This window comes from Capra hircus, chromosome 10 (assembly GCF_001704415.2).
Source record: "Capra hircus breed San Clemente chromosome 10, ASM170441v1, whole genome shotgun sequence".
NCBI lineage: Eukaryota > Metazoa > Chordata > Mammalia > Artiodactyla > Bovidae > Capra > Capra hircus.
The window spans coordinates 21,395,889-21,422,798 of NC_030817.1; the positions used below are offsets into that span (position 1 = coordinate 21,395,889).

Below are 26,910 nucleotides of genomic sequence, written 5' to 3' on the forward strand. Positions count from 1 at the left end.
TCCATGGAATTTCCAGGCAAGACTACTGGAGTGGGTTGCCATTCACTTCTCCAGAGAATCTTCCTGATGGATGGATCGAACCCATGTCTTTTATGTCTCCTGCATTGGCAGGTGGATTCTTTACCACTAGCACCACCTGGGAAGTCCCAGACACTCCTGGACTTACTTGTAATCAGGTAACTACAAGCTAGAGAAAAGCAAATCCCAAGGACTGGAAAGGGGAGAGGGGTGGTGAGATTTTTGGCAGAAGGTTGGACAAAGTCACAGCTACATGGTTTCAGGAAAAGGATCAACTTCCAGCCCTTGCGCTACCCAAGCCCTCCCCACTCTCTCAGCGTCCTGCAGCATCTAAAAAATCAGGAGCCCCGAGGTCCAACTGGGCCTGAGTCCTGCTCACACTCTCACCTCCCACCTCCAGTGGGCGCTGCTGAGTTAATGGCCTGCACCATGTCAGTGGTGAGGGCATCCAGTAGGCTGGTGATAAATTCCAGTTTCTTCCCGTCTGGACAGCCTGAAAGACAAAGTGAGATCTGAAGGCATGTGGCAGGTAAATGATCAAGTGAAACAGCTTCCTCCACTAGCAGTCTCTTCAGCCTCTCCGAGTCCTTCTTGTCCAGCCAAATCCATTTTGGGAATTGTCCACAGCTCAAATGATCCGGTCTCCCGCGTTGCAGGCGGATTCTTTACCAGCTGAGCCAGGGAAACCCCAGATGATTGTCATAAACCTACAGAGTTCCTCTCCCCACAGCCCACAAGGGATCATCAGACCACATGGACAATAAAGCCTTCGGTGTTCTTCCATTCCACAAATTTTTGCTGAGTATCAACTCAGGCACTATGGTATATGTTAGGAATATACTAGACAGGGCTCTTCTCCTCATTAAGTCCATAGTCTGCTGGGAAACTCAAGTGGTACAGTGAGACCAGGCTACTCCAGAGGCGAGGACCAGGTGCTAAAAGGGCACTAGGAATGCAGAGAAATCCAAGGTCAACGTTGACTCAATGGACCTACTAGTTTACCTATCCAAGAAACTCCCTTTTTTTACATTTCTCCTCAGCCAGCTTAGATTATAATGATCAACCCTCCCTTAGAAGTACTCTCAAATCCTTTGTTTATTCCTCATGGTGGGACTCCAGCAAAACCCCAAAGATGGATGAACCTTTACACAGATATGCCTTCTCCAAATCCACACCCCCAGAGCTGAATGTTGCTGGTGTAAAAACCATCACACCACTGGAGAGATGGTTTTCCTGTAAATTCTTGACTGCCAGCCCCAAACAGTCCCTCAACACTACCTACAGTTCTCCTCTCTGCAGCTACTATTTCATTCTCTTCTCTCCGCAGTTCCCCCGGGTCTCTGGCTAAATGCTACTTTCTCAGAGAAGCCACAGATTTCTTCCTGCCCTTCTCCCAGCACCTCACTCTTTCCCCTTAGAGTACCTGTCACCATCTTCATGGTTTGTATTCATTTATTTGTATATTCTGTCTCCCACACTACATAGGCTTCACTTCCGTTTTGATTACTAGACATACCCAGTGCCTGGCACACAGTGAAATCTCAATTCACATTTGTCGAAGTGATGGCTAGACAGAGGGATCCTGGTCTCTACGACCCCGTTCTCATGACAGAGTGATTTCTACAAACCTCACTTGGGAACCCCCGGACTTTCAAGAGCCTCTGTTTTCAGTTCTCCTTTGGAGTCCTGATGGGAACAGTGAGAGCTCCCATCAGCACTGACCTGATTAAAACTACAGTGTTTCAAGCCATCATTATTTAGTAATTGTATTGTTACTCACTGGCAGAGAACACGGTAAATAAGGGAAACCCAGCCCAGCAGCCCTTCAGAGGCCCTGGTCCCTGCCTATGCCTCTTGTGTCATACTCCAGGGACAGTTCTGGGTCACCCAGGGTCACTGCAAAGGCACTCTACAGAGTTGGCAACCGACACTACCATGCCCCGCAGGATAGCCTGTCCCTGAGAGTTAGCTTCTGGGGAAAAGGGTCCACAGCCCCCAGATCACTGTCCCGATCACCCTGCTGCTGCTGCTGCTGCTGCTGCTGCTGCTGCTGCTGCTGCTGCTGCTGCTGCTGCTGCTGCTGCTGCGTCGCATCAGTCATGTCCAACTCTGTGCAACCCCATAGACAGAAGCCCATCATGCTCCTCTGTCCCTGGGATTCTCCAGGCAAGAATACTGGAGTGGGTTGCCATTTCCTTCTCCACCCAATCACCCCAGCTTAGAGAAAAAACTGGAGCGTTTTTGAGGGTAGGGTTTTAAGCCAACGTGTGTGCGTGCTAAGCCACTTCAGTCACGTCCCACTCTTTGCAACCCTATGAACCATAGCCAGGCTCTTCTGTCTGTGGGATTCTCCAGGCAAGAATACTGGAGTGGGTTCCCATGGCCTCCTCCAGGGGATCTTCCCGACCCAGGGGACTGAACCCATGTTTCTTAATGTTCTTTACTATGAGCGTCACCTAGGAAGCCCTTTAAGCCAAGGACTACATTTTAAAGGTTAAAAAGGGAAGAGCAAGGAGGAGAAACCATGTGTTTAAGGGTTCAGGACTAACTAGGGACAAATGCCAGACTGGATGCCGATCCTGTGGCTCCTGCCATGCCCCTGTCCACTGTCCGTCCCCACCCCAGCTTACAGATGAGGAAACAGACCCAGAGTCGGGTACTGCTTCTGCACGATGAGGGGGTGGTGGGACAGGAAGGAGTGAGGATGTCAGCAAGAGGCAGTGTCATCTCCTACCTGGCAGCTCCCTGTCCTTGAAGGGGTCCTCCACCTCCGCACTCTTAGCCCTGGCGTCACTCTCACAATTGGGCATCACGTAGCTGAGAAGAGAGAGAGGCAGGGGGTAAGGAGGGGCTGGAACCTGAGCCGACTTCAGCCCCTACCACTAGCAATGATCTGTGTGGTCTCTAAGCGTAGAGCGCGTAGAGCACCCAGAGCTGGTGGCAAAATAGCTCCCGCACTGTCCACTAGCTACAGGGCAATCCCAGCATCAGCGTCCCCACAGAGACACGTTCAGGCATCTTGCCACATCATCTCAGTTACTCAAGTAGAGTGGTGTTCCCTTATGTCTGCACACAGGATCATAGCACCCAGTGACTCAGGCAGGGCAATAATCCGCCTGAGTGAACTGAGGTTCAGAGAGATTACCTCCTTTCCCCAAGGCCACCCAGCTAGAAAAGGCCAGCCCTGTGGCCAGAATCCAAGATCTAGGTCTTTCCACCAGGACCTCATCTGCCCACGAGCAGAGATGCTGCTCCCCGAGTGTCTCAATTCCCACCCAGCCAGGACAATAAATCCGGGAGATGAGAGGCACCAGCCTAACAGGAAGCTGGTTCTCCTGCCCAAGGGTCCATCTGAGGGGCAGGATGGGCTCCGGGGGCTTACCGTGTGGAGGTCCCCGGCAGCGGACGCCCGGTGTCCACCAGCACACACCAGCAGTAGCCAGTGGACTGGTGGCACTGCACTGGTTTATAGAGCCCCCCAGGTGCACACTCGGGAATCACAATGCCCTCGCGGGGGTTCTGCCGGGCCTCTTCCAGGGCACTCTGCCGCTCCTGGTCACACGAGTGAACTTTCTCTGCAAGAAAAGACACAGCCCGTGGTGACTTCCCACTCCTATGCTTTCCCTGCCAGGACCCGGCCTGGCCCCCAGGAACTGATGATGGCTGACTGGTGAATCACCAAGGGGAGCCGGGTCCCCACGCCAGCCCTGAGTGAGGAGCTGGAGAAGCAGAGCACCTCACTCTGGCCCTCGCACGGCCAGGCTGCAGTAGCATTCATGCTGGTAGGCTCCAGCAGCTGCAAGACAGCCAGGGAGGCAGGGCTACTCCTCATCGGAGCTGCAGCTGGCCTGGGAGTGGAATCTCCTGACTGACTGTTTTCAGAACAGTCCCTGCTCATGTCTCCTGGCTCCAGCCCTGCAAGCTGACAGCTGAGGCAGGAATGCCTGTGTGTGTGGACACTCTCCCAAACCCAGACCCCGTAGGACAGGGCCACAGTCACTGTCCTCAGGGTGGGAAGATGCTCTGATGCCCAGCACCCAAGAAGAGCAAAAACCCAAGGCCCAAACCCACTCCTTCCAGGGCTCCATCAGAGCCGGACAAAGGAGGCTGAATGGAGCTGAGCTGATTACACAACACTGCTTCCATTACACGGAGAGGGCAATGGCACCCCACTCCAGTAGTCTTGCCTGGAAAATCCCATGGACGGAGGAGCCTGGTAGGCTGCAGTCCATGGGGTTGCAAAGAGTCGGACACGACTAAGCGACTTCTTTCACGTTTCACTTTCATGCATTGGAGAGGAAATGGCAACCCACTCCAGTGTTCTTGCCTGGAGAATCCCAGGGACGGGGGAGCCTGGTGGGCTGTCATCTCTGGGGTCGCACAGGGTCAGACACGACTGAAGCAAATTAGCAGCAGCAGCAGCAGTAGCAGCTTTCATTACACAACACACCTTCCCACAGGAAGGTGTTTGCACTCAGAGGCCTCAGAAACCATGCCAGCGTGTCTGAACAGCCAAACCTAGCTTTCCCAGAATCAAGCCCAGCTTGAGGCACCCCAGGCACCGGGGGCTTTAGAATCCCATGGCCACTGACCAGTCAACCTGCCCGACTTCCCTTTCTTGTTTTTTTGTTGATACTATGTGGGTTTTTTTGGTTTGTTTTTTAGTTATTAAAAATAACTTTTCTCATTATAAAGAAATATTTGAAGAATCTCTAATCCCACCAAAGTTCTACCGACCCTGGATCTTCTCTTTTGCATGCACACACACGCAAATACATATGCACACACGAGGTTTGGTTTTTTTTTTAACAATAAAAGGGACCATATCATAAACTTGTACCACTGTTTTTGATCTACTTATTTCTCTTTTTATTCATCTACTTTATCATCACTTTATTTCTCTCATGAACAGTAATCCACAACTTTCCTCTTGAAGAATGTGACAGGAATCACCTTGGGCATCCCGTGACTTTTTCACAGTGTGTTACAAAAATACCACTCGGAGAGCCAGGAATTTGGCATCAGCAATGTGGAGATTCATCCTGCTCACTGAACAAATGGATGAAAATAACAGAAGCTGAACTCTGATGGAGCCAAACCCTTTGAAATAATGGGCTCTGTTAATGACACACATATGAACCGGACAAATGTTGACGCGGACTGTAGGTGTGCGGAGATGCAGTGCTGTCTTAGAGGAAAGTCAGATGACGGGAAAATGATTTCTGGTCTCCTAACAAAATGCTGAAAAATTCTCATTGCAGGGTGAGGGAATATTTCCTTAAGGGCATAAAAATATTAGATGGTATATATACATATTTGCTATTAAAACATAATTCTGATATGGAAAATGAAAAAAAGGAATTACTGTTTTCATAATGCAAACATAGCAAAATTGAACAGAATCTCCTTGGCTATATGAACAGCAGTTTAGAACAGTTGACAGACAATATAGACTTATGATTCTAAACCCAGTTATAACTTCCACCAGAACTGCCCCTAGAGCCAGCTTAGGGAAGAGACACAAACTGTTGGAGAGAGGGGGCCTTTGGGGAGACCTGGCCTGAAGACTCAGAATTTTGAATCGGGCCCCTGGCTAGGATGGAGCCTGGCACCTTCCAGAGGATTACACAAGAGTGTTTCAATAGCTCTCCCAACCCCAAGTGGGTAACTTTATTTTCCTACCTCGTATTTCATGCCACACACACAAAAAAAGTGACAGATGAGCAAAACCAAAAGAAAACAGCTTTTTACTGGCCCCGCGTTCATGTAACAACCTCTGACAGAGACTTTAAATTATAAGATCCTCCAGGCCAACATTCTAAAGCCGTAAATCAGATGGAAGGCAAGATGTGAACAGAGGTGGAGAAAGCTTCCCTGGGGACAGAGCAAATGATGGGCCTGACTTCACACCATCGGGGATCCTGAGACTGCAGGGATGTGGAGAGGAGCCAGTCGAGGAGAGGTGGGAACCCGTAGTCTGGGGGCTGTCGACAGATTTCTGGATGTCCTTGAAGGCTGTTCTGAGATGTTTGCAGCCCGCTTCCATAGAGGCTGCACGGAGTTCCACGGAGAATAAAAGCATACAGATGATGACGTGCGCTAATTTGGAAAAACTAGAGGACTAGCAGTGGAATTTGAGAAAAGGCTAAACGCAGGGTTTATTACTTTATTACTTTTTTCTTTGTTTGCTTGCTTGCTTATTACCTTATGATGATCTCTGCAAGTCCAAGTGCTGCTCTAAGAAAGAGGCAGGAAAGGTTTATAATCACTGTACTAACCATTTGCAAAGAAAACACGGAGAGTTTGTCTTCCAACAGAGAGAAAATCTCCCCTAAAATCCTCTTTATACTAATAATAGTCAAAGCAAATATTCACTGAGAAGCATGTGCCAGGCAGTAGAATAAGGACTTCACTTGCCTAATCTCTTTGTCCCTGTGAAGTAGGTGCTGCTATTATGCCCATTTTATTTTTTTTAAAATATGGATTAATTTATTTAGCGGTGTTGGGTCCTAGTTGTGGCGCATGGGCTATGATGCATGGGCTTAGTTGCCCTGTGGCATCTTAGTTCCTCGACCAAGGATCTAACCCATGTCCCCTACAGATTCTTAATCACGGGAACACCAGGGAAGTCCCTTTGCCACTTTATAGACCAGGTGACATTCATGAATTTTCCCAGGTTCACTCAGCCAGGCAAGTGGAGAGCTGGGGCTCTGGTCAAGGGCTCTGACAATCAAGCCTGTCTTGTTGAACTCTAGACAGAGGTCGTTGCCTCTAATCATTTGCTTTTAGGGGAAAGTACATTTATTTTTATGGTGTGAAGATTTTCTAGCCAGTCCATTTGCAGACTGCCATAAACCTGCTGCCTTCGAAAGCAAATGTGTAAAAACCCATACTTACCCTTTTGACACAGCACTGCTTCTTCTGAACCAACAATTCTCCACTAGAGCACACTCTGGACCTCACACTCTCGTATTTTTCCCTCTTTGCCTCCGAACCAGAACACCTAAAGCCATATCTGTAACTCACCCACCACTGACAGACAGTAACATGAATAATCATAGCTAATTGCTCTCTGAGTGTTTACTGAGTGCCCAGCTCAGTACTGGGCACTTGCGTTAACTCAAACTCATCACGAGCCTCTACGATAAGTGTTACTATAATAATAGTATAGTCACTGAGCAGACTGGCTGTGTGATTTCCCCAAGGTCAATGGTGAGGAAGTGGCAGAGCCTGCATTCTAGCCCAAACAGTCTGTTCCCAGGCCATGGCCTTCATCTTTCTTAAATGTCAGCTCTCACTGCCATAGGCTAATCTGATTTTTATTCTAACATGTTTTCCTTTTACTCAGTATGGTAGACAGTTACAAGATGATACCAGTGGATTGTACCTCTTTGTATTCACGCCATTGGATAGACCCTCCACGCTGACTCTGAGTTGCTTTGACCAGTGGAAAGGACAGGGGTGACAGTATCCAGTTTCCAGACCTAGATCTGAAGACTCCTTACAATTTTTACTTGCCCTTTCTTGCAGTCCACCCTGAGACCACTCCATAAGGAAGCCAGTCCATCCCCATGGAGGATGAAAGGCCACATGGAAGAAAACAAAAAGGGTCCAACCACAGCCAGCACCATCCACCAGGTGTAAGGGTGAGGTCATCCTGGACATCCCAGCCCAGGTGACCCTCCAGTCGGACAAGTCCAGGAGTAAGTGCAGCCACGATCCATCAGGGAACCACCACTAACACCGTAGAAAGAAAAAATTATTTTTGCTGTAAGCCTTTACGTTTCTGGGTGGTCTGTTACCCAGCAATAGATAACTGAAACACTCAGGCTTGCTCAGCTCTTTATCAAAGTGTGTGTGTGCACATGCTCAGTTGCTCAGTCATGTCTGGCTCTTTGCAACCTCATGGACTGTAGCCCGCCAGGCTCCTCTGTCCACGGGATTCTCCAGGCAAGAATACTTGGGTGGGTCGCCATGCCTTCCTCCAGGGGATCTTCCTGACCCAAGGGTCAAACCTGAGTCTCTTGCATCTCCTCTACTGGCAGGCAGATTCTTTACCACTGTGCCCCCTGGGAATCCCCTTGATCAAATTATCCCATAAGTATTATATACCCCACAAGCATTGCAGCCCTCTTGGACCCTTCAACCAATCAATCAATCAATCAATCAATCAATTATTCCTTTAGTGCTTCTCCAGAGGTCATGCAAATACTGATCATACATAACGAGAGGCATAAGCTTATTCTGCATCTGAAGACCCAGAAGCCAGCTCCACCCTTAGGGCCATTGCTACCCTCTGCCCTTCTCAGTCACTCCCAAACAAATCTTACAATTGGCAATTGTGAAGAAGTCACCTTCCAGAATGCAAGCCAGGGGACCTATTTCAAGGGTCTGACCACTGGTTCAGAAAGGAAGCTCCTCAGAAGTTGACACTCACTGCTCTGAAACATTCAGTCTCTGCTCAGGGAAGTTCAGGAGATGAGAAGATTAGAAGGTCTGGCCTGATAACTCTAAGAATGGGCTGGGACCATCTGTAAACACTGGGGAGACATAAAGATCGGGGGCGAGGGAACAGGCAGGCCTTGATCAGGGCGACTCGGGAATACCTAACCACACATTCTTGCACTCAAGCACACTCAGCCCTTCTGATTCATTCCGAGACAGTGCAGACGAGTGAGAGCCGACTCACTCCCCACCTGGCAATGGGTCCTTTCACTCTCACTCACAAACCCCCGGCTGCCTGAGAGAAGAACACGACAGAGAAGCAGCCCGTGGAAGGAATGACAACGCGGTCCAGCTCTTGCCATCGGAAAGCACACAGCCCTCGCCACCAATCACACAGCAGCGGAGCAGAGCAGGACTGCGCCTGGGTGGGGGTGGGCAGGGAGGGGGACCCAGGAGAGAGAGAGCAGGCTGAACCAGACAACACAAACCCTGTCTGCAGGCCCAGGGTGCAGATTCTCGGCTGTCCAGCCAAGACAGGAGTGTGGAAAACAGCCCTGTCTGCTACGGCCAGTCCCTGCCTCTGTGCCTTACCCATGGTAATTAGGAGCAATGGAGAGCGTGGACAGTTTCAACCCCCAGCTGACCCTCCATCTCATCTTAGCCCACAGTTTATCCTTTGTTTCTAGGAACATTTTCTTCTTTATCATCTGTTTCTTTTTTCTTCTTTACTTAAAAAAGAAATGTCCAACAAACATAAACATGAAAAGATTCAAGTTTCACGTCCTTGGGCTGGTCTTTCTCTCTGGCTGCTGCATTCCAGAGAAGCTGCTGAAGGAAGGAACAGACAGAAAAGCTGGGAGGCTGCATAACCAAACACCCAAGTGAGCAGGTATTGACGAGCCAGGCACATCTGGAACTCTTTGGAGAAAGAGCTGGGGAACCATATAGTGATGGAGACCCGAGGGAGATGGGAGGAGAGAGAAGGCAGCAATCAGGGAGAATCAGTAGTGGTGGGGGCTCTCCAGAGAAACTGAACCAATAGAAAAAAGAAAATATATATATATTTGGATATGGCTATACTTGTGGAGAGAGAGAGATTTATCTCAAAGATTTGGCTCCAAACTGACAAGCTAGAAATTCAGGTAAGAGTGATGGGGGCAGTCTCTAGTCCAAAATCTATAGGTCAGGCCAGCAGGCTGGAAATTCAGGTAGGATTTCTATGTCACAGTTTGGAGGCAGCATGCCTTCTTTTCCAGGAAATCTCAAGTTTCACTCTTAATGCCTTCAACTGATTGGATGAGGCCCACCCACACCACAGAGGGTCATCTGCTTTACGTCAAGTCAATTGATTATAAAAGTTAATCATGTCTAAAAGAATACCTCTGCAGCAACATCCAAGCTAGTGTTTGACCAAACTGACTACTGTGCCCTAGTCAAGCTGGCCCCTAAAATTAGTCATCACTGGGTCCCTATGAAAAATGAGACCAGGAAAAAAGCCCTATCTTATAGGAAACCATACACAGAAAAGCTGAGAAGAGTCATGGGTCTCAGAAACATGTATCGGGAAAGAGGCCTCAATGAATGATGCAGTCTTCCCAGAGAAAGAACCAGAAGCTCTCCTCCGAGGGGAGGATCAGCTGGGAATTAAAGGCAGCTTTTCAGGCTGCCTCAACCAAGCACCACCTATACTACACACAGGGGAGCGGGGTGCGGACAGGGCCGACAACAATGTCCTGAGAGAGATCAGTGCTCCTGCGGTCTCAGCCCTAATGTGGGATCCGGGGTAACACAGGAGATTGGGGCTCAGAGAGGATGCAGAGGGGGTCGAGGGACTTCCTGGCCCCCGGGACTGGGTATGCGCTGGCCCCATGGCAGGCTCAGGAAGAGGTCAGAAAAGTTTCATAAGAGGTAGCAAGAAGAAAGAACTAGCCACGAGATCCTAACCTACCCTCATTCCAGGCCTCCTCCATCCCCAGAGCTTTCCCTGGGGGGCCCCACCTGGACCAAGGCCTCCCTCTGCTCCCCTCCTGGACTCCTCACCCTGGGCACCGGAACTTAACAAGACTGAAAGCTCCTAAGGGCAAGGGCCCTGTTGCAGCCTTCCTGACCCTTCCCCACATCCAGCCCTGAGCCCTAGCACCTCACTCATAGGAGAACCATGGAGACCCAGATGTAAAGGATGCTCAGAGCATATAGCACAAGAACCCTGCTATTACTTGAATACTTGCTGTGCCATCCCCAGCTGCAGGATTCTGTGCTAGCCTGACTCTTCAGAGATGGGTCCCCACTGCTGAGTCACTGCCAAGTGTGTGTGGGGGGTGCGGGGAGCGGGGGTTTGGGAGGGATGAGATCACAGAGTCTAGAAAAAGAAAACCTGTCCCTTTGACTCATCCTAGGAGATGCCACACTCAACCCTCAGACCATCCAGCACTAGATTTTCTTAAAGGAAAAATCAATACATGGTACCCGCCTGAAAAACAGGAGCAGTGTCTCTATGTTGTAAAAGGAATTGTCCCACTGGGCCAAGAATACCAAGGAAAACAGTAGCGTTGTTTCATCTACAATTACCCTGAAACCTCTTCAAATACCTCACACCCACCTAGCCTCTTATCAAAAATGAATGAAATGCTGAAGGATAACACAAAATAACAAGCTGTGTGTTAAAAACAAAAACAAACAAAAAAAAACACCTTTCCTGAAATTCCAGAACATGAAATTCCAGAGGTGTAAGAAATTGCGTGGCTCCTGCCTCAGGAGTCTCTGGGTTGGCACAAGTGGTGTGTGCTCTGGGGACTTTCACAGAGAATCTGGCTGACGAAGACACTGCAGGAACAAAAGGAGGGACTGGAGGGACCAGGTTTGAAGGCACTGACTTCCTGTTTCCGAAGAGCCAGGCCTGGGACTGCACACGCGGTCTCCAGGGAGGAGATGCTGCAGGCTGTATGGTCTCGGACAGTTCGCAGGACACCGCTGAGCAGCCCTTTCCATTTATTTGGCCACATGTGGTTCCGCACCCGTGAGCGCGTTTCTGTCCTCCCGTCATGCCCAGCACTGAGCTGTCACTTGGCCGTCATCAATCCCCTAGTCTCAGAGTCATCCAGGGACTCCAAGTACCCCCTCAAGAGGAGGGGAACCCACAGGACCATTCCTCAGAGCTCCCTCTGGAACAGACAGTGGCCAAGAAAAGGAGAGGTCTTGCCAGGGCAGGGAAGAAGCAGACCCCTTGACAAACAGAACAAAGTCAACCCTTGAAACTGCGCTCGGGTGTGTATCAAGCAAGGGTAGACATAGAGAGAACAGACACAGAATACACGCAATTTAAAATGGTCACCTCTACCATGGGAATAGGTTTCTCCAAATGACCCTTTAATCTGACGGATGACAGAGGATTACACGGTTGGATGGCATCACTGACTCAATGAACATGAATCTGAGCAAACTCTGGGAGATAGTGAAGGACAGGGAAGCCTGGCGTGCTGCAGTCCACAGGGTCGCAAAGAGTCAGACACGACCTAGGAACTGAATAACAACAAAGAGGTCTTAACGTGAGAGCTGTTGATGGGCTTGGAGCCCTGGGCAAGGCCCTTAGTCTGGGCTCCTTTTTCTCATTTAAAATGAAGCAGTGGTGGACTTCCCTGATGGTCCAGTGGCTAAGAATCCCATTGCTAATGCAAGGGTTGTGGGCTTGATCCCTGGTCTGGGAACATTCCGTATGTCATGGAGCAACTTGACTTCTAGCAAGACAGAAGAAGCCAGTTACAAGCCTGTGTGCTACCACTGCCGAGCCCAGGCACCTACAGCCTGAGCTCTGCAGCAAGAGAAGGCACCGAGAGGGAAGCCCATGCCCTGCAACAGACAGCAGCTCCCACTCATCGCAACGGAAACCTGCACGCAGCGATGAGGGCCCAGGGCAGCCAAGCATAGCTACACAATACGAAGGCTCCTGAGAGTGCCTCGGACTGTAAGGAGATCAAACTAGCCAGTCGTGAAGGAAATCAACCCTACATGCTCACTGGAAGGACTGGTGCTGAAGCTGAAGCTCCATTACTTTGGCCACCCAATTTGAAGCGTAGACTCAGTGGAAAAGACCCTGATGCTGGGAAAGATTAAGGGCAGGAGGAGAAGGGGACGACAGAGGATGAGACGCCTGGATGACATCACCGACTCGATGGACATGAGTCTGAGAAAACTCTGGGAGATGGTGAAGGACAGGGAAGCTTGGCAGGGTGCAGTCCATGGGGTCACAAAGGGTCGGAAACAACTGAGCGACTGAACAACAGCAATACATCTCTTTAAAAAGGCAATTGCAGCAGGGGTACTACAGGCGACCACCACCATAGCCCACCACCCTACAGCCAGGCCAGAGCTCCCCCACCGCTCAGCGCCAGAGCCCGCTCAGCGCCGGAGCCCGCTCAGGCTCCTCCACCCCAGGGGAGCCCGAGAGCCAGGAAGCAGCTGAGCACGGGGCGAGGCTGCCAGGGGGCTTCAGGTCTGCCCCCAGGCCTCGCTCCCCCAACCCCCACTCCCGCCACGGCCATACTGTGTCTAGCTGCCTGTGGCTTAGAACCCACCCCCGCCAAACAAAACTAACAATGCCCGCCTCATGTCCCCGACACACCCACTCACAGGTGTGTGTGCAGTAGGCTCTGTAAATAGGGCCCAGTGCTCAGATGAAGGGCTGTGGGTCAGGAGGCGTAAGGGAAAATTACAAACCAACCAGCCTGTCTAAATAATTTCTCTCTGGGGCTGGAGGAAAACAAGATCTAAATTCTACAGAAGATACTTCTTCTAGGATGGACTGTCCCAATATAGCATATAGGCACTTTTTTTTAACTTTTTCCCCAAAGCATCACTGACTCACAGCCACTCGAATTTTAGAAAAGGCGCCATCTCAATTGACTCATGCTCATATGACCCTTCCACCAAAAAGAACATGAAACTCTTCACAGTGGTTTTGCAATGACAAGTACTAAGAAGTGGCAAGCTGGCATCTCTGTAGTTTTTCTCACTAACTTCGCTGACCTTGACCTGACAAGCTCTTCCTTTAAGGACAAGAGCCAGCAAATAAAAATTCAGGTGAGAAGGAAGGAGGGGTTGTGGAAGGGGGAGATGGAAGAGAGATCTTTTTAAATTTGTCAAATAAAGTATCATAACTTCACTCTTCTCCTCCAAACAATAATGCTGCACATATGGGTGTGCTCATAAACTATATACCCTGTCTACTTCCAAAGTCTTATAAATAAACACAGAATGAGGCTGCTCAGACCAAAGCAGAGATGGCAGCTGACTTCTAACAATTGGAAGAAGTCAATTACAATTATCTCAGCAGGGCCTTCGATTAGGGTTGTTTTTTTTTTTTTTCCAGCAGCAGAGGCCAAAAGTAGAACATTAGGATGCAGTGGGTTTGCTCTTAAAACCACAAGCATACAAACTCAATAAAATCTTTGCTAGTGGAGCAAGTTCCAGACCCCTCCCAGTCACACTGCACCGCTATGTTCCAAACAGACAACATGGGGTAAAGGAGCAAGGCAACTGGGAAAACTAATCTCAAAACAAGATTAAAATGTGAGGCTAGGCGCTCTGGGGCCTCCAAATGTGTTTCAGATCCTCTTAGCAAAGGGATAACTTAAGAAAGGCCTTTGTTGTCAGAGAGAAAGTCATAAGAATGACCACCCATCCCCACCCCTGGCTCTTATTCTACTGGCCATGATGGACCAAGACACCTGCAGAAGATACGTGGGCAGACATCCAGAAGGCCAGTGATAGAAATAAACATCAAGGATTTGTTTTTATATAGATATTTAAAATGCACACCAGCCCAGCCCCATCTGCGGCTGCTAACGTTAGTGGATTACTCATTCTTCCTTCCAATCACGTCATGCGCAAGTCTCCAGGTGGCTGTGGGGTATTTGCTTACAACAGCTACCGCTGGTTTCCCTGAAAACTGTTTATTTTTCCAGGCCTCAGGTCATTACATCACCCCGCGGTTTCTGGGCAGGCCAAGAGTGCTGGTTTTAGGGGGTGGGGGATCCAGCCAGGAGGTGCTATTGCCTCTGTGACCCTAAGTCCCAGTTCTAGGAGCAGCCACCCCGACAGGAGCTTCCAGGGAAGGGAAGAGTATCCAAAAGGTGACCGAGGAGCCCAAAGTAGGCCTAGGAGAGCACTGTTCTGACCCTGGCAGGTCAGGACAGGATGCTGAAAACAGCTTACTTGTGACTCGGATGGTGACTGAGGCAAACACGCTCACGTTCAAGGAGGGCGGGGGTCACGGTCACGACAGACGTATAAGAAATGCATTTCCACCTGTGTCCCCGCTGGGGACTGGTCTCCAGGGAGCAGAGTTACCAGCAGCTGCTGCATTTGCAGATGGACAGAAGGAAGGCCTGCCAGGCAAACAGGTGAGGAAGGAAAGACACAGTCCATTTGAATTGAACCCACAGCGCCAGGTGCTGGGGCCTCTTGAAGTCAGATCAGAACACGACGTTAACTAGAAAAGATGGAGATAAAGGAAAGAAAGAGACGGGAGAGGGAGAGGTCAAATGACCTCACAGGGGGCCGCCGGTGGGTACCAGGCCAGGAAAGGGGGAAAGGGCTGTAGCGCACGCCTTCAGGGCATCGTCTGGACGAACAGCAGAGTGAAGGCTCACACGACCACACTCCCTGAGAGATAAGATCTTCCCGGAGGAGAAAGCACAGAATTTTGTCACACAGAAAGAGAGAGAGGGGAAAAAAGACTTTTATAAATCCATGCTGTAGGAACATGTCTGCATATAGCAAAATTAGAAGCAGTTAAGATATGGACGAAAGATGAGATGAAGCCTAGTTTTTTTCATTTCTTGGATCTCTGTACTCTCTTCTCTAACATGTAAGTGATTACAGTTTGTTTTTTTTTTAATCTAGTTATAAGCAGAAATTCTTTGATCACTAGCCCCTGGTACCAAAATCTCAGCAAGAGTCTGTTTTCTTATACAAGCAGAGTTTCTGACCAACGTGTGTATAGGAGAAGATGCTCGCTGTCGAATTCTAGGATGTTCGCCACCAGGTGCGTTGTCTGCCTGGCTGCAAGAAGAAGTCCTGGTACAAAGGAGGCGAGAATCAAACAGAAGTTCAACAGGCAAGCCGGCTGCTGTGGACCCTGCCACGTACTCAGAGGGTGACCCTGACCAAGATAAGCTTACGACAAAGCCTTAAAAACAGGGACCAAAACCTTCAGGAGGAGGGAAAGAGACAGGATAAATCTGCAGGCATAAGTGTCATGCTGTTGCAAAACTTCAGCTGCCCGGTGGAACCTTTCCAACGTCAACAGTCCCAGGCCAGAAACCAAACCTGGCGTCACAGGGTCTGAGCGTGAAAGAAGGGTGTTTGGGGTGTAAAAGAAACTGGGATGGCCTTTCTGCCTGTGGGAGAGAGAGAGCTGAGGAGGAGAGTGCTCACTCAGTCGGCTCACAGAATCCCACTCCAACCTCCCCACGGGTGTGAGTGGAAGCTCTCTGGACTCAGAATCTCTCATCAAACTCTAATGGGGAAGTACCCCAGGGGCCCCACGCAGAGGCTGCTGTCCATTCCAGAGCCCAGACCCAGACAAGTTATCATTCAAGTCTATGTGACTTCTCATCAAACCAAGTGAAATCATGTGGAAAGTGGCTAACACAATACATCAAGGTAGTCCATTGAGGTGTTTTCAATAATTTATGTGCTCCTACTGTGTGCCAGGCATTTTAGCTACACTGAATTCTCAGAAAAATCCTGCAAGGCATTAACAACTTTATCTAATAAAGAAGGAAATCAAGGTTCAGGGTAGCTAGTTATTAACTTTCTCAAGGTCACCCAGCCTCTCGGTAGGAAGCAGCCAGTTCCACTGTTGTTCAGACGCTCTGCGGTGCCCGACTCTGTGGCCCTGTGGACTGCAGCACACCAGGCTTCCCTGTCCATCTTCCGGGGCTTGCTCAAATTCATATCCATTGAGTCGGTGATGCCATCCAACCATCTCATCCTCAGTTGTTCCCTTCTCCTCTTGTCTTCAATCTTTCCCGGCGTCTTTGCATCAGGTAGCCAAAGGACTGGAGCTTCAGCCTCAGCATCAGTCCTTCCAATGAATATTCAGCACTGATTTCCTTTAGGATTGACTGGTTGGATCTCCTTGCAGTCCAAGGAACTCTCAAGAGTCTTCTCCAACACCACAGTTCAAAAGCATCAATTTTCTTCAGTGCTCAGCCTTCTTTATGGTCCAACTCTCACATCCACAGACTTGCCTGATACCAAAGACCATGCTCATGCTGTTATATGGGTGAGCTCTTCTGTATACAAAAGATTCCCTACCCTCCCACCTATGAAGGCCAAGCCTCAGGATGCTTTCTGGGCAACCCACGTGTGAGAGCATGCACAGGAAAGGATGTTAAAGCTCACGTGAGAGGTGAAAGTGCTACGCGAGCCACCTAAAGAATTTTACGCTAATACAGGCTTCCCAGGGCACGTCAGGAAACATCTCAGGAAACACAGCCCCTACTTCTAAGAAAGAGGCCACAAAATGTGAGAAAGACACACTTCTACTCACCATCCCACCCGAATGCTTCTCCTTCAATCTTATACGAGCTTCCCTGGTGGCTCAGTGGTAAAGAATCCGCCTGCCAAGGCAGCAGACGTAGGTTCAATCCCTGGGTCGGGAAGATCCCCTGGAGGAGGAAATGGCAACCCACTCCAGGATTCTTGCCTGGGAAATCTCATGGACAGAAGCCTGGTGGGTGACAGTCCATGAAGCCACAAAGAGTCCAACAAGACTTAGCGAGTGAATAACAACAAAGCAACAATCATATACCAGCAGCCAGCACACTTTTTTAATGTAAAGAATCAGATCATATTTTAGGCTTTGTAGGCCGAACAGTCTCTGACAACTCTTCAACTTGACAGTTAGAGCATGCAAACAGCCATAGATGACTGTACATAAATAAATGGACATGGCTGTGTTCAAATAAAACTTTATTTGCAAAATCAGTCACGAGGCCTTTTGCCAACCTGTTATGCACGTTTGAGACAGGATGGCCTTCACACAGAATTACATCAAAAAGGTTGGCAGGCACTCTGTCAGTATTACCACCTGACCATGATGGAGAACGTCCCAGTTTCTTAGAAAAAGCCCATGGTATCAATCTTTGATAATGATCACTGGTCTCAGCTTCTCCCTTGGAACCTTTAGCTCTCTCCCAGCTATCCTGTCCTATATGCCAACCTCACGGACATAACTGGGGCCAACCATGGAAAAATAAGGTGACTGGGCCCCTCTGACAAAAGTAAGGGGGTTGTACCTGCCTGGAAACCATTTCTCAGCATGACCCCATACTCATGCAATTGGAAACTACTCAGCGGAAGAAGGAGTGGAAAGAAGGACTCGAGTGGAAGCAAACATTAGCAAACTTGACATCGCCCTTCATTACACACGAAGAACAGTGCCCCCAAAAGATAGGCACTGTATTCCCAGATAAATTGTTTTCTTCAGCCCTACCACTTACTACAAAGGTCTGTCTAGTCAAAGCTATGGTTTTTCCAGTGGTCATGTATGGATGTGAGAGTTGGACAATAAAGAAAGCTGAGTGCTTAAGAATTGATGCTTTTGAACTGTGGTGTTGGAGAAGACTCTTGAGAGTCCCTTGGACTGCAAGGAGATCCAACCAGTCAATCCTAAAGGAAATCAGTCCTGAATATTCATTGGAAGGACTGATGCTAAAGCTGAAACTCCAATACTCTGGCCACCTGATACAAGGAACTTACTCATTTGAAAAGACCCTGATGCTGGGGAAGATTGAAGGCGGGAGGAGAAGGGGACAACAGAGGATGAGATGGTTGGATGGCATCACTGACTCAATGGACATGAGTTTGAGTAAACTCCGGGAGTTGGTGATGGACAGGGAGGCCTGGCGTGCCGCAGTCCATGGGGTTGCAAAGAGTCGGACATGACTGAGTGACTGAACTGAACTTAAATGAACCACTTACTAGCTGTGAACCAGGACACATTACTTCCTCTCTCTTGGCCTTTGACTCTTCATCTATAAGACGAGGACGACAACACTTATCTCACAGTGTTATGGCAATGCTCAAGGAGAACACAGAGCTGATACAGGTAGCTGATAGCTGTGATGACAGTGACGATTCTGTCTTTATTGATGAAGATCCTTTCTGCTGGATCCTTCTCCAAAGCAATCAAACATGTTAAGCGAAATTCTCTAATAGATATGACATACAGGCAGGAAAGCCCTTGCCTTCACAGAGTGTAGCCTAGATAGAGAAATTAACCACTGGTAGGTGAAAAAAGGGCTTCCCAGGTGGCGCCAGTAGCAATGAACCCGCCTGCCAATGCAGGAGACAGAAGAGATACAGGTTCGATCCCTGGGTTGGGAAGATCTTCTGGAGAAGGGCATGGCAATCCACTCCAGTATTCTTGCCTGGAGAATCCCACGGACAGAGGAGCCTGGCAGGCTACAGTCCATGGGATCACAAAGAGTTGGACACGACTGAAGCAACATAGCACACACAGGTGAAAAGAATCACAAAAGCAGTTGCTAAAGGTCAAATGTTTCAGGCAAAAAGTACCACATAATTTCAGAGAGAGCTCTCCCTCCTATCTACCCCTTGGGCACCAGATGAGAAGTGAGCCCCCTACTGGGGACTTTTTGCAGATACCACTTACAGATACCACAGGTACCAAAAGACTTCTCTTTGACTTACCATATTTGCTTAACAGTTAAGGAAGAGTGGGGGAAAGGTCTAAGAAGAAGCTTCCTAATAGATGCTTTGGCTTAAGGTGACAATTACAAATTCTTTCCTAATTAAGGAATTCTCACTATAAGCAGTATCATTGAAAGTGAAAAGTGAAATTCGCTCAGTCGTGTCCAGCGCTTTGCCACCCATGGACTGTATAGTCCATGGAATTCTCCACGCCAGAATACTGAAGTGGGTAGCCGTTCCCTTCTCCAGGGGATCTTCCCAAGCCAGGGATCAAACTCAGTCTCCTGCATTGCAGGCGAATTCTTTACAGTCCCAATTTTCCCACCAAAGATGATGATAGTAATAAATACCATTGTGGTTACAATTTATCATGCACTTACTGTTTATCACGTAGTCAGGCATTGGTTAAGTAACATACAGACTAACTTAGTTAACCTTTACTCACCATCCTTTAAGGGGGAGATTATTATTCCAGCTGAGCACTGAGGCTTGGTGGGGAGGGAGGGAGGCATTTGACCTCAGTGGGTGTTTGACTTCAGTTGATTTGACTTCACTTGACTTCACCAAGTGTTGGAGCCAGAAAGAGAACCCAAAATTGGTGATTTAACCATGGCCGCTGTTCTATCAAAGACTCTGGCCCACAGGATGTCATGTGGGCTCCTTCCCACCCCAGTATCCCCGGTCTCTTCCAGCTTCTGTCAAACAGGGAACCAGACATGGGCCAGGGTACTTGGCAGAGAAAATCAATCAATGCCATATGGCTTCACCTCACGGTCATAAACCGTTCCACGTATCCCAGTGTCCACAACCTTTAGAACAAAGCTGGCGTACCATACAGATAACCAAAAGGAGGGCAAGACAGCTCACTCATTCACTGATGGTCATGCAAAACTCTGCCTCCCAGGTGAAAGGGATGTATCTTTAGTTCACAGTCCTTGCTATTTATCAGGAAAAGATGATATGGCTAAATTCAATAACCAGGCAGAAATATGCCAAGTGGCATTTTTCAGAATGAAGTCTGAGGCTGAAAGAAGAGTAAGTCCCCCCTGATGGAGAAATAAATTGGGTCTGTTAAAAACACATTGATGGACATCTAGTTTCTATTGATGGTAAACGAACTTTATCAACTTTGGTCTTCATTGATGGTAAATGAACTCTATAATCTGATCACTCTTCAGAAATTATTACCTTTCTGTAAGGATTCCAGTTTCCCTGGTGGCTCAGTGCTAAAGAATCTGACTGCCAATGCAGGAAACATGAGTTTGACCCCTGGGTCAGGAAGAGCTCTTGGACAACGAAATGGAAACCCATGCCAGTATGCTTGCCTGGGAAACCCCATAGACAGAGGAGCCTTGTGGGCTACAGTCCAGGGGTTCATGAAAGAGTTGGACATGACTTAGAAACTAAACAACAACTACAAGGGTTTAACTAGTACTAAGACCTGGACACTTATAAGATCTTGAAAGATCAGATTAGAAAAGATGTGATTGTAGGCAATTAGTTAGAGCCTTAAAAACACATAGATCCAAGGTTCTTAAGGTTTGAAGTCCAACTTCTCTATGCCCAGCCATTCTTCCAAATTCTTCTGTATTACACATAGAAAGTCAATTAGAATATTAAAACATACCATCAAACTATTTTTTTTTAGCTAAAAGGATCTACTACTTATGAAAGATGATCCCTGAGTCCTAACTGAAGACAATTAAAGTTGGAAGAGATTAACTCATCTCATCTTCTCATTTTACAGCTGTGGAAGAAACTGAAGGCCAAAATGGTGAAATGACTTGCCCAACCCCGCACAGTGACAGTCATGGAGTAACCATGTGGCACCCATGGGTAGATCAGGTATGCACACAATCCAAGGCAGATAATTTACCTGAATTTCTTATGTTGGTGTTGTTCAGTTTGGAGTCCTTGATTACCAAGTGCTTAATCCAGAGAGTGGGAGCTGTGATTTCTGGAAAAAAAAAAAAGAGAAGAGAGAAAATAAAGTCTGGGCAACAGAGAGTATGAAACTTGGGATGTAACCCCCAGACTTTTTAAAAGCCTGAGGCATCAAAGATAGAGCCATTTCCCTCATCCCATGTCCACTTCATCCCTACAGCCTCTTGCTCCCTATGGAAGCTCCTCTCCATCAGCTCAGAGGAGCCAGCTAGGGCCTCTTGTGCTGGGAGGCAGAGTGGTCAGAGTCCAGAGGCATTAAGCCACTCCATCCAGGAATAAAAATATTATCCCAGGAGGTGAGGAAAATGGGCCAAGCCAAGTCTCTCTCAGCTGCTTGCCTGGAAGAAGATTTAAAGGAAATAAATCAACAAACCAATGCCAAAAAAACCACAGAGACCGTTTTGGAAGAAACACCTGAGCCACAGCAGATTTTAGCTTGCTGAGACTCTGCTCCACATGGGAAAGAAAGTAATGGGTCTAATGTATGCTTCAGTCTCTTTCCTAATGGTTTCTCATCAAACAGAGGCTGAATTCTTCATTCCAGAGAGCTCCAGGAGGCCACCAGGCTCTCCAGGGCTGGGGTCACCCAGTGGACCGGTGCTGTGGAAATCTGAGGATGCCCCTGAGCACTGGAGATGAGACCTTTCATGAGTACGTTGCAAAGGTCTTCCAAGTTGACGTGGTCCCCATTTCCTGCCCAGACTGCCCAGGGTCCAGGGTCCCAGACTCGCCAATGATCCAGGACATTTGTGGATCACAGAAACATTTGAACTTCTAGGCATGAACACACATGTGTTCCACTCCATGGCCAGCTGCAAAGGCTATCTTGTGTTTCTGTCTAGAGCTGAGCCTGGGCTAGGGCCATTCTTAGCCAACAGTTCCAACAAGTGGCATCACTTCTTTTTGTTCCTCTGTCTCACTGTCCAATCTTAGGATCCAAGCCTGGGTATACTCAGCTGAAAGCTGCTAAAAGGTATATTGCACTGAGCGCCACATCTCATTGTCAGACTTTCTAGAAACTGCACTCTGCCAAGCTTCCTGCTCCCCCTCATGGGAACCTGGAGTATTTAGCAAAGCACGCTGAAGGATGTAGGCCCTGAGCAGCTCAAACACAAACTGAAGCCAGCCTTCTGCATCCAAGTTCCAGTTGTCCACTCCTCAGACTTCCAGAGACACCCAGCCTGTTTTGCCACCAACTACCTGCATTTCTCTTGATCTAGAATTTCTCTTCCCTCAATGTCTGGACTCAGCTCTCACGGTCCCTGGAAGTCAGCCACGCCAACGCCATGCACCAGTCTCCTTCCTGCGACTTTCCTCCTTACTCTCTGTTTCCACCATACTCCCTCCTTTGTCCCTGCCCAGAACACCCTGATTCTTCCCTCACACTTTCAGATCCAGCTCAAGTTCCCTCTCTTCACAGAATCTTTTCCCAGACCACTGTGATCTCTTTCTTCTGGAAATGTCTATCACAGAGGAAATAAAACTGAGACCATGTAGCTTCATACATAAATTCTCCAATAGTTGCCACTCTGTTGAGAGCAAAGGCTTTCATCTTATCTATTTCTCCTTTGTCCCCAGCAGGCCTCGCACAATGCTGGGTACAGAGCGCTACAAGGACTTATAAGAGCTGACTCATTTAGAAAAACGATGCTGCCGGCCTGTCTTTCTCAGCCATGGCTCCTCGGTCTTGGCAGTTTGCAGGGTCCATCCAGGCTGTGTTATTGTTGGATGTTAGCGGCCAGGCAGGAAGCCTGGTGAGAACAGAGGGCCTTTCCAGAAGTGGAGGGTGTACTAGTTCCTGGGAGGGTTTGCATTTTTTAAAAACGTTAAAAACAGCCCAGCTTAAACCAGGAAAAATTGAAATTAAAAAGGGGGAAAAAAATAATAGTAAAACTTAAACAAACATCCGAAGGAAAGACCTGTCCCAAATCTGAAAACAGTGGGACAACTCGAATCTGAAGTAATACAAGAGCTTACCGTCTCCATCGAACACCGGCTGGGTCTCCATCGTGGGTGTCGGCTTAGACCCGTCATCTGAATTGAGGGTTAAAAAGAATCGAAAGGAGACTACCATTATTGAGGTAAATACTATCTACTCTCCAGCACTGTTGAATGGTTGGGGTTTGCACATGGCCCGGCCAAGTCCCAAGGAACAGATCAAAGAAAAAGAAAAGAAAGAAGAAAAGAGCAAGAAAGAAAAGAGCAACACAAAAGAGACACCAACAGTAAGACAAATCCAGGTGCATGCTCGCCATTCCAAGGAAGGAACCCAAGTTATCATGGCTCTGGAGGACCCCGTCTCATGACTCTGCAGCAGCATGACTGTTAGCCCTTGCTGTTTCCCCGGGAAAGCTGGGAGTGCTGTCTTCCCAGGAGCCCTTAGCTCTGGCCAGGCACGTTGGGAGATGCTAGCACACTTATGACGTCAAGTGCTGATGTCCCCAGCTCCTTCCTGCCCTCTTGTGCAAGGGACCAACCCAGTACCTTTCTAGTGGCCCTCACTGAAGAGTCTGAAGAAAACCAAAGACCATGGCGCCATTCCCTCCCAAACCCCTAGCTATTTTTCCGTCCTCATCTAAAAACAAAGTGAGGGTAAGAAGGACCATTCTCTCTCCAGCATGCTGAACTGAAAAGAATTGGGAATCCTTAGAACACTTTTTTTTTTTCTTAGAACACTTTTAACTGTGAAACCAATTCCCAAGGAGACATGGAGACAGACAAAATGAGAGGGAACATGAGTAATTGCACTCTGGATTTCCTTTGAAATTTCTAACACAGATGCTAGGAGCAGAGAGTTCTCAGTGACAAAGTCTTAACACTTATGGTCAGAGTAGTGTTGGCAGCTCTCTCTGCAGACCAAGAACCTCTACAGGTCAGAGTAAGTGCAGGCTTTATCTACTTTTCAGGACTTTGAATTATGTTCATAAAGATCCCCAAACCTTAATTTTGAACACTGTTTCTCAACTTTTGTTTTATTATTGTCTATCTAAGGAGCATTTTTAGGCATTTTCTCCTTAACTAGTTTCCTAATGAAATTTTAATAACAAGGATACACTGTATCTCTGTATACACTGTATAGTTATGTACTGTATGCATGTCAGTACTTTATATGTAAAAATAGAAAGGGTTCTTTTGTGCCCCCAAAACAATTTTCACCTCTTTGTTGAAAGCTGGGAACAGGTATCTTTACTTACATTGAGAATGCACAGATCCACGATTTTTCTGTTTTCTCCCTCAGCAAGAGAAAGGAAGGTGAGCGCTTCGGTCTCAGACACTGTGGTTACACAATCCCTTCTTCCCAAGACCCCCAGCGATCTTTGGGGACTAAACACTATATTCTCCAAGCATTAGCTATTAATGGAGAATACAAGTTCTCATATCGTCTGCAACGCCGGTCAGATCATCAGTAATAACAACCTCCACCATTTGGAGCTCCCAGAACTCTTGGCAGACTTCCCTGCCTCTTATCAGGGGAAGGAGAAAGAGCACAGAGCGCGGATCCCTTTTTTCACACCAATGCCCCACCCCTGGGATCTTAAGATTCAATAGCTGTGGAGATCCTGACCCTTGCTGGAGGTTGAGGCCAGCATTCTGAGTTGCCTGACACCTGACCCTGCTATTACTGTCACGTGCCGACGTAAGACCCAATTCCCACAGGGGCCAGGGCGATCCTGAACAAGCCGACGATCATCCCCGGACACGAGGTGCCCCAGGAGGAGAGGAATAATGAAACTGAATATCTTATTTGCCTCAAACTGGAGTCCTGAACAGTCATCTTTTGCCACCAAGCTGCCCATTTGATCTGGAAGTCATTGAGGGAGAATAAACACAGTGAAAAAACACACAATGTCATTTTTTTAATAGCATCACTTCCCCAACTCTATTAACACCCCTTTCCGCTGAATTCAATGAACCACTGAATGAAGTCTTTTGGCAGCTGCAATGCACATTTGGTTGCTCCTGCCGGATGCAGGGTTCACAGTCTAAATAGCCCAGCACAGTGTGCTCAGCCCCTCCACACAGGGTGGCTTCCTTTCAGAAGTCTTAAAGGTAACAAAGGGAAAGTGAGAAATCAAACATTCTCACAGGGACAATGGTGACAAGCCAAGTGCAAAATGGCTTATGCGATATCTTGATATTCAGTTAAAATCATCCCATACTCTAAGAGCTGTATCTCTCTCTCTCTGGAGCAGGAAGACAGAAAATATTCTGTTTATTTCTCCCATCACTGACAGGAGAGGCTGGGACGGCCCATCTGGTCCAGCAATCAGCAAAGAAGTCTGCTGCTCAAGGAGAGGAAGGAGGGTTTCCAGATTCCCCCCGCCCCAGGGAAGTCGAGGACCTCCACGATTGCCCAGATGCAGGTTCAGAAGCCCACAGAGCGTGAAGCCACGTGTAGGGAGCGAATCTTCCTGCAGGGTAGGGTCACCGAGGGTGAAGACATACAGCTGCACTGCCACCATGGAGGCCTTAGCTGGAAATCTTTATGAAGTGAGAAAAGACAAGTGCCCTGCTGCCAGGAGAACCACCTGTGACATCCAGCATGCCCCGAGGATGGGGAGCCAAGCCAAAGCCAACAGGACCCTCTGACCATCATCTCCGGGCACCTGGGCACCTGGCGTCCAACCCAGCAAACAAGCGCACCCTTCTCCCAAACATAGGTCCAAGGCCTGGGTCCAAGGTCCACATCAAGCCTGCTTCCTGGCAAGCCCTGGGGCGACACCGGGCCCCACACTGGGCCCTACACTGGGCCCTGGGGAGAGAGAAAAGTTTCTACGTGTACCCCTGGCCTCCCAGTTTCCAGCGGGGTCACTGTGCAGACCCCGGCTTGACATCCACTAAGTTGGATAACCTGAACCCCTCGCTTTTCTTCTCTGGGCAGTGATATCCTCTTCCAAAAGTGAAGAATGACTGCATCCTAGCCTCAGGACATTGTGGCTGTAAAAGACTCTACAGGCCTCTTAGAGAAGGCATTAAATCATCAAGTGTTAAATCATCTTATCCAACTGCTTACTTTTAAAATTGGATTTGCAGCATGAAAATTCGACAGTTTTTACAACAAAAAATCAAGTAAACCTTACAACCCAATAAGAAGACAAACAGCCTGATTTCAAAATGGGTAAAATATTTCAATAGACATTTCCAAGATGCACGGACAGCTAATAAATATGCAGAAAGATGTTCAATAGCATTAACTGTTAGGAAACCACAAATTAAAACCACGATGAGATACCACCATGTACCTACTAGAATGGCTAAAAATTTTTTAAAAGACACTCTTAAGTGACAAGGATACAGAGGAGCTCAAATCCTCATTCACTCTTCATGGGAATGTAAAGTTGGGTCGCTACATTGGAAAAGAGTCTGACAATTTCTTTAAAAATTAAACATAAACTTACCAATCAATCTTGAAATTTTACTCCTGGGACTCTATCCAAGAAAAATAAAGACATATCTGCCCAAAGACATATACACACATATTCATAGCAGCATTATTCATTAATAGCCTCAAACTGGAAATAACCCAGATGTTCTTCTGCTGGTGAAGAGGTAACCAAATGGTGATACATTCATACAACGGAGTATTATTTAGCAATTAAAAGGAATGAATTACTGATACATGTAATAATATAGTTGAACTTCAAAAATACTACACTATGTAAAAGAAGCCATGCGTAAATACTACATATGGTATGACCCCATTATATAAAATGCCTAGTAAAGGTAACTCTATAGAGATAGAAAGCAGATACATGGTTGCCTGGAGGAGAGGGTCAGTATAAC

General features: G+C 47.9%; 1 protein-coding gene across 6 annotated transcripts in view; it reads right to left on the reverse strand.

Annotated features, from left to right (window-relative positions):
• SMOC1 (SPARC related modular calcium binding 1) overlaps positions 1–26,910 on the reverse strand; it is a 143,507-nt gene that overhangs the window by 14,794 nt on the left and 101,803 nt on the right. For 3 of the 6 annotated variants that reach the window (XM_018054027.1, XM_018054028.1, XM_018054024.1), the window contains exons 6-10: positions 23,104–23,160; positions 21,059–21,139; positions 3,401–3,593; positions 2,753–2,835; positions 406–511 (exon numbers count right to left, since the gene is read on the reverse strand). In XM_018054027.1, the coding sequence (XP_017909516.1) occupies positions 406–511; positions 2,753–2,835; positions 3,401–3,593; positions 21,059–21,139; positions 23,104–23,160 (520 nt within the window). Of the gene's footprint in view, positions 1–405; positions 512–2,752; positions 2,836–3,400; positions 3,594–21,058; positions 21,140–23,103; positions 23,194–26,910 lie in introns of all 6 variants that reach the window. The other 3 variants (XM_018054026.1, XM_018054025.1, XM_018054023.1) reach the window with 1 other exon arrangement.